The following is an 8,914-nucleotide window of genomic DNA, read 5'->3' on the forward strand; positions in this document are numbered from 1 at the left end:
AAGACATAACTTTGCTGACATAGGTCTATATAGTCAAAGCTATGATCTTTCCAGTAGTCATATATGGATGTAAGAGTTGGACCATAAAGAAGACTGAATGCCGAAGAATTGATGCTTTCGAATTGAGGTGCTGGAGAAGGAGAGTCCCTTTGACAGCAAAGAGTCAAACCAGTCAATCCCAAGGGAAATGAACCCTGAACACTCATCTTAAGGACTGATGCTGAAGCTGAAGCTCCAGAACTTTAGCCACCTGATGCAAACAGCCAATTCATTGGAAAAGACCCTGATGCTGGGAAACATTAAAGGCAAAGGAGAAAAGGGTGACAAAGGATGAGATGGTTGGATGGCATTAGTGATTCAATAGACATGAACTTGAGCAAACTCTGGGAGATGGTGAGGTACAGGGAGGCCTGGCGTGCTGCAGTCCATGGGGTCACAAAGAGTCAGACACAACTTAGTGACTGAACAACAACAACAACCTAAACAGGAAAAGAATTTGAAAAAGATAAGATAAAAATATATATAACTGAATCACTTTGCTGTAACCTGAAACTAACACAACATAAAAAATCAACTATACTCCAATATAAAATAAAACTAAAAAGTAAAACAGCAATACATAAAAGATAATAAAAATAAAAGGGGTTGTAAATTAAAACTAATAATTAGTCTTGTTACTCTCCTATAGTGAAATCATCAGAAGATGGAATATAACTGAAATATACAAGTAGATGTGATAACCTGGAGGAAACTCAGAGAATGAAAGAGAAGTTGGTCAAGTACAGAACCAAGGGGAACACAAACACTGTAAAAGCAAAGAGAGAAACTCAACCCAGAATTAAAATTGAGATGGAACACTCAGCAAGACAAAAGCAGTGAGTTTTACCACAGAACCAAAGTTGAATATTTTCAATAGTACCAAACACCACAGCTTGGTTAGGCAGATAATTAGATGCTCTTTGGAGTTGCCTTTTTTTCTTTTTCTTTCATGTTGACCTTTCTGTTCACACTGTTTATTTAAATCTTTTTATTTTTACTTTTACTTTATTTTACTTTACAATACGGTATTGGTTTTGCCATACATTGACATGAATCCACCAATCTTGAATTCCCAATCTTGAACCCTGCCTCCCACCTCTCACCCCATATCATCTCTCTGGATCATCCACGTGCACCAGCCCCAAGCATCCTGTATCCTGTATCGAACATAGACTGGTGATTCGTTTCTTACATGATAGTATACATGTTTCAATGCCTTTCTCCCAAATCATCCCACCCTTTCCCTCTCCCTCAGAGTCCAAAGGTCCGTTCTATACATCTGTGTCTCTTTTGCTATTTCGCATACAGGGTTATCATGACCATCTTTCTAAATTCAATATATATGTGTTAGTATACTGTATTGGTGTTTTTTCTTTCTGGCTTACTTCACTCTGTATAATTGGCTCCAGTTTCATCCACCTCATTAGAACTGATTCAAATGAATTCTTTTTAATGGCTGAGTAATACTCCATTGTGTATATGTACCACAGCTTTCTTATCCATTCATCTGCTGATGGACATCTAGGTTGCTTCCATGTCCTGGCTATTATAAACAGTGCTGCGATGAACATTGGGGTACACGTGTCTCTTTCAATTCTGGTTTCCTCAGTGTGTATGCCCAGAAGTGGGATTGCTGGGTCATAAGGCAGTTCTATTTGCAATTTTTTAAGGAATCTCCACACTGTTCTCCATAGTGGCTGTACTAGTTTGCATTCCCACCAACAGTGTAAGAGGGTTCCCTTTTCCCCATACCCTCTCCAGTATTTATTGCTTGTAGACTTTTGGATCGCAGCCATTCTGACTGGTGTGAAATGGTACCTCATTGTGGTCTTGATTTGCATTTCTCTGATAATGAGTGATGTTGAGCATCTTTTCATGTGTTTGTTAGCCATCTGTATGTCTTCTTTGGAGAAATGTCTATTTAGTTCTTTGGCCCATTTTTTGATTGGATCATTTATTTTTCTGGAATTGAGCTGCATAAGTTGCTTGTATATTTTTGAGATTAGTTGTTTGTCAGTTGCTTCATTTGCTATTATTTTCTCCCATTCAGAAGGCTGTCTTTTCACCTTGCTTATAGTTTCCTTTGTTGTGCAGAAGCTTTTAATTTTAATTAGATCCCATTTGTTTATTTTTGCTTTTATTTCCAGTATTCTGGGAGGTGGGTCATAGAGGATCCTGCTGTGATTTATGTCGGAGAGTGTTTTGCCTACGTTCTCCTCTAGGAGTTTTATAGTTTCTGTTCTTATGTTTAGATCTTTAATCCATTTTGAGTTTATTTTTGTGTATGGTGTTAGAAAGTGATCTAGTTTCATTCTTTTACAAGTAGTTGACCAGTTTTCCCAGCACCACTTGTTAAAGAGATTGTCTTTAATCTATTGTATATTCTTGTCTCCTTTGTCAAAGATAAGGTGTCCATAGGTGTGTGTATATATCTCTGGGCTTTCTATTTTGTTCCATTGATCTGTATTTCTGTCTTTGTGCCAGTACCATACTGTCTTGATGACTGTGGCTTTGTAGTAGAGCCTGAAGTCAGGCAGGTTGATTCTTCCAGTTCCATTCTTCTTTCTCAAGATTGCTTTGGCTATTCAAGGTTTTTTGTATTCCATACAAATTGTGAAATTATTTATTTTAGCTCTGTGAAAAATACCATTGGTTGCTTGATAGGGATTGCACTGAATCTATAGATTGCTTTGGGTAGTATACTCATTTTCACTATATTGATTCTTCCAATCCATGAACATGGTATATTTATCCATCTATTAGTGTCCTCTTTGATTTCTTTCATCGGTGTTTTATAATTTTCTATGTATAGGTCTTTAGTTTCTTTAGGTAGGTATATTCCTAAGTATTTTATTCTTTTCGTTGCAATAGTGAATGGAATTGTTTCCTTAATTTCTCTTTCTATATTTTCTCATTATTAGCGTATAGGAATGCAAGGGATTTCTGAGTGTTTATTTTATATCCTGCAACTTTACTATATTCATTGATTAGCTCTAATAATTTTCTGGTGGAGTCTTTAGGGTTTTCTATGTAGAGGATCATGTCATCTGCAAACAGTGAGAGTTTTACTTCTTTTCCAATTTGGATTCCTTTTATTTCTTTTTCTGCTCTGATTGCTGTGGCCAAAGCTTCCAGAACTATGTTGAATAGTAGCAGTGAAAGTGGGGACCCTTGTCTTGTTCCTGACTTTAGGGGAAATGCTTTCAGTTTTTCACCGTTGAGGATAATGTTTGCTGTGGGTTTGTCATATATAGCTTTTGAGAGAAAGGGTTCAGGGAATTATCAGGGAAGGACTCAAACACAACAATTTTCAATTTTCCCATGCCCTATAAGTACGTATAAGTAAGATACTTTGAATATGTCCTATATCATGTATGGAGAAGGCAATAGCATCCCACTCCAGTACCCTTGCCTGGAAAATCCCATGGACGGAGGAGCCTGGTAGGCTGCAGTCCATGGGGTCGCTAAGAGTCAGACATGACTGAGAGATTTCACTTTCACTTTTCACTTTCATGCATTGGAGAAGAAAATGGCAACCCACTCCAGTGTTCTTGCCTGGAGAATCCCAGGGACAGAGGAGCCTGGTAGGAGGCCATCTATAGGGTTGCACAGAGTCGGACAAGACTGAAGCAACTTACTTCAGCCCAACCATCCACTTTCTAATTAGGTCTTGCTATATCAACCTTCCAAAACTTAACATATGCTTCCAATCTGCTGTTTCTTTTCTACATGTGCTTCATGTATTACAATCCTACTTATCCACCAATGTTCATGTGAAATGATACTTTCAATGAAAAAAAATCTTTTTTTTTTCTTTCAGGTCTATTCATTTTATTCTCCTTATGTTCATATTATGTGTTTATACTTTTTTATACCACAGCTTGAGTTGTTTCCTCATTACCAATGCAACTCTTTTCTCCCCACTAGATTATGAACTTCTTTTCGGGAGCCATTACTAAAATCTAAGAACTCCTTATCCTGTGCTTATTCTATGCACTGTTGTTTCCAACACCCTGTATATTGTAAATACTTGATTTAAGGTTAAACAGAACTGAAATTTGAAAAATCAGTGCAGCTTGTACTGAGGATCTAACTCATTTCGTTGTCAGGAGCCCAGAAGATGTAAGACATGACCAATGACTTGTGAATATTTAGCCAGTGTCTTTACAATCAAGACACATAACACATACAATTCATATTTGATAAAGTCACAAATGCATTATAAAGGCAGGTAATTATCACAAAGACCAGGAAAAAGAAAACCTTTTAATTTAGAGGGAGGACTAGAAAAATCCTCAGGAAAGAGATCTCATTTGAGATCAAGAATGAGTAGGACTAGGGTGACAGACAGTGAGAAAAGATATTTTAGATGAGGAAACATAAGCAAATTAATGAAGCAGGTGCACAGAGGAAGAGTGAAGGAATGTACATGGCCAAGTGCCCTGAGGTGAGAGGAAGAAAGCAAAGTGAGAAGCAAGATACAGAGAAACTGTGCAGCAACAGGGCTGGCAAAATAAGGGGAAATTATTTGTTTAAAAACGAACCAAAGACCATTTCAAATACATGAGCAAGGGGGTATTATCTTTTTTTTCATCATCAGGCAAATATTTGTTCAGCACGTGAAAGTGTCACATATTACTCAAGTGTTAAAAATAAATAAATGAACATAAGAGAGACATCTCTTCCCTCTTAAGCTCATAGAGGCTGGGAGGAGAGTGACTGATTACAGATGTACTAACAAATATACAGCATGCTGAAGAGTGATTATTAGAATTAAGGGGGAATCAGCATAATAAAGACAAATACAGCTGCTATAAATTTAAAAGGAAAGAGAATAGTCTCAGTATTTCATATGTAGAAATATATAATATTAATAACATCAAAGTTTCCAAAATGGGTTTTGGAGGACATGGAGCCAAAGTCAATTCACAGAGGGAAGAAGTTGATATCCTGGCTGAATCTTCTACACCTCCAAATCCAATCATCTTTCATAAACCATATTAATCCCATAAACATATTAATTCCTCCAGTAGGAGGTGAAACCAACCTGACTCTTCTGACCATTTTACATTTTACGCAAAGAATGAAAAGAATCATAAAAATAAGGTCAGTTAAATAAGATTCAGCAAGATGATCTCAAACTACCTTACTGACTTTAATGAAGGTCTTTCACTTTAAATTTTTCATTCATGCTCAGTGGCTAAATTATGTCTGGTTCTTTGTGACCCCATGGATTGCAGCCCACCAGGCGCCTCTGTCCATGGAATTTTCTAGACAAGAATACTGGAGTGGGTTGCCATTTCCTCCTCCAGGGGATCTTCCCCAACCACAGGTCATCTTTAATTAAAGTTAGATAGTGTATGTCATAGTGACCTAATCTCCCCATGGAAATACAGTGAGGTCATTGCAAGGAAATCCCTTTAGCATCTGACGGAAAATTTAAATTTGTATGGAAAATAATTATTGACACTGGCCTATTAGTAGCCTTCCAGTTGTTTATTCTTTTAATCCCAAATGCATTAGAGGTTTATATTCTGAAATTCTAGTACACCTAAACCATAAAGCAATCAATGAGGTGTTACAAACCACTTCTCAGTGAAATCAAGGTAAGAGGAATAGTCTAGTTGACTTTTAATATTAATATCAATAATATTTATTTTTCTGAATCATTGAGCATTTTTTGTTGTTGCTAGATTTCATCTAGTTAGTTATCATTCTAGCTAGTCTCAAAACTGAAGACTATGGGAACTAGGATGAGAAAATTTATTGCAATTTATGCTGACCTGTTTATAAGCTAGAACTTCAAAAAATACAGGTAAGAACAGAATATAATTCTGTTATATCATTCAGGACTACATACAGAAAGTTTTTTCTGTCTTAGCTGTTAAATATTTTAAAACAAAAAAATAAAGAAAACTTTCAGCCAGTGCCTGGAATTTGGAATTCAAACAAACCACTTTGACTGAAGAATTTATGTAATTGAAACTCAGTCAAAATGTTCTTGTAGATCACTAAATAATAATAGAACATAGCCTTTAAAAGAAAAACAAGATTTTTTTTCATAAATCACATTAAGTTTTAAAGGATTTTCTCTCTTCCTAAGTGTTAGAAAACTAAAGTATACAAGCATGACTTGCTTTTATTTATTAGCTCTTACATACTGTGACATACTTCAGAAAATCTTACATAATTTTCCCAGGAAGGAGTCAAATAGTAGATACACTAATTCAGGTAAAAGGAAGAGACACAGATTTTTTAAAACAATGAATTTCAATACTATCCTTTGTAAACTATTCTTCATAATTAAATTTCAATTTTCAGACACCAAATAGTTCATTAAGGATGTTTGGTAGGATACTGAAAACAAGTTCACCCATCCCAGGTCACTGAACTGGACATAGGACTGGAATCAATCATGCTTTTTTCCCATAGCTCTCCACAGCTGTTATAGAAGTATAAGTCACAGGAAACCTCAAAGTATCTAGAGTATGATGCAAGGAGCTCAATCCAGTACTCTGTAACAACCTAGAAGGGTGGGATAGGGTGGGAGATGGGAGGGAGTTTCAAGAGGGAGGGGACACACGTGCACCTATGACTGATGCATGTTGACGTATGGCAGAAACCAACACAACATTGTAAAGCACTTATCCTGCAATTAAACATAAACTTAAACATAAGAAATCGTGCATGCACACATGAAACAAAAGCAATATTGGATTTTACATAAGCAATTCTAGTTTGCATTGGGTTTATAAGACACTTTTGATCGTGCAACAAATGGAGACTGGTATACAGTCTGGGGCACTGAGTAAACTTCATTAAGTACCATATATAAAATTATGCTTAATATAAAAGAGTAAAGGATTTAGATATTTGGGTACCTTCAAAGAGAATAATGGATTTAGCATGACACTGGGAAAACAGATAAAAGAGGTGATAATCTATGGGTATTTCTTTTCTTAGCTTTCCAAGGTAGTTTTCTTTAATAAGAACAGGCCTCTCCTTAACCCTTAGTGATTTTCATGCAATTCCTAAGATATAAATTTAATATATCTGTGTACACAATTTAAACATACCCTCTACTGAGAAAGTATATGAAAAATATTGCTCAATTTAATATATACACACACATATACATACACACACACACACATATATATATATAAAGTGACTTGATATTTATTTTAAGGACCTCTAATATAAAAACTGACATATGTTATTTGGGAATGTTGAATCAAATATGAGTGTCCTGGATATGTATTGGAGAAGGAAATGGCAATCCACTCCAGTATTCTTGCCTGGAAAATTCCATGGACAGAAGAGCCTGGTGGGCTACAGTCTACAGTCAATGGGGTCACAAAGAGCCAGACACAACTGAGCACACGTACAGACACACTGATACGTAGAGCATTCTTCATGAATTCTTAAAGACAAGCCTTTTCCATTGTAAACATCCTCCCTAGAATTAGCAAAATATTCTTGGGAAATCTGAGTTTCAGAGTCAAGACCATAAAAGCTGACATTACAGAGAAATTAATGTCTCATACAGGTATGTGTCCCTGTTTCCCAGAGGAAATAAGAAAGAACTCTATTCAATATTTAAAAAAAAAAAAAGAATTTTGAAGGGAAAATTATTGGCATTATAATTTCAAATCTTATCTCCACAATTCCTATGTCAACAGAAAAGGTGGATATGACTGAGGATAACCACTCGTTGACAACACAGTTTATCCTGATAGGATTTACAAATCATCCAGAGCTGAAGACCCTTCTGTTTCAGGTGTTCTTTACCATCTATCTAATCACCATGGTGGGGAATCTTGGACTGGTGGCATTGATAGTTACAGAGCATCGTCTTCACACACCAATGTACATCTTCTTGGGTAACCTTGCACTGATGGATTCCTTTTGTTCCAGTGCCATTACCCCGAAGATACTAGAGAACCTTTTTTCTAAAGACAGAATGATTTCCCTCTATGAATGCATGGCACAATTTTATTGTCTCTGCCTTGCTGAAACTACAGATTGCTTTCTCCTGGCAGCAATGGCCTATGATCGCTATGTGGCCATCTGCAAACCACTGCAGTACCACACTATGATGTCAAAGAAACTCTGCATTCAGATGACCACAGGGGCCTACATAGCTGGAAACATTCATCCCACAATTCATGTAGGGTTTCTGTTTAGGTTAACTTTCTGTAAGTCTCACCAAATCAATCACTTTTTGTGTGATGTCCTTCCATTATACAGACACTCTTGTGTGGATCCTTATATCAATGAATTGATGATATTCATCTTTGCAGGGTCAGTTTTAGTCTTCACTATTGCCACAGTAATAATCTCTTACCTTTTTATTCTTTTCACAATTTTCAAGATGAAGTCCAAAGAGGGAAAAGGCAAAGCCTTATCTACTTGTGCATCCCACTTTGTCTCTGTCTCAATATTCTATGGTTCCCTTCTTTTCATGTATGTTCGACCAAATTCAGTTAATGACGAAGATAAAGATATACCTGTTGCTATTTTTTATACTCTGGTGATTCCCTTGTTAAACCCATTTATTTATAGCCTAAGAAATAAGGAAGTCATAAATGCTATGAAAAAAATTATGAAGAATTTATAACATTATGAAACATATATCATCCTTATGGACAACTGATTATAATGTCACTAAAATTCCAAAATCAAGGAACAGCAAGAAAATGGAAAAAGGCCATGACATATATAACACTGAATTACTAAAACATGATGATGTATTAGTCAAATAAAGATGTTAAAAAGAAGAGAGTATGGTAAATATATTTCTAAATCTAAACTACTAGTTTCATTAGGAATAACTAAATACAGTTGAGGTCACAATTGTGTCACCGTATAATCA

General features: G+C 36.0%; 1 protein-coding gene across 1 annotated transcript; it reads left to right on the forward strand.

Moving 5' to 3' along the window:
* Positions 1-7,732: 7,732 nt before the first annotated feature.
* LOC138430735 (olfactory receptor 5K3-like) lies at positions 7,733-8,659 on the forward strand. The gene has a single exon (XM_069572691.1). It carries the CDS (start codon positions 7,733-7,735, stop codon positions 8,657-8,659), a length of 927 nt encoding a protein of 308 aa, XP_069428792.1.
* The last annotated feature ends 255 nt before the right edge of the window (positions 8,660-8,914 follow it).

Source organism: Ovis canadensis, chromosome 1, assembly GCF_042477335.2.
Source record: "Ovis canadensis isolate MfBH-ARS-UI-01 breed Bighorn chromosome 1, ARS-UI_OviCan_v2, whole genome shotgun sequence".
Classification (NCBI taxonomy): Eukaryota; Metazoa; Chordata; class Mammalia; order Artiodactyla; family Bovidae; genus Ovis; species Ovis canadensis.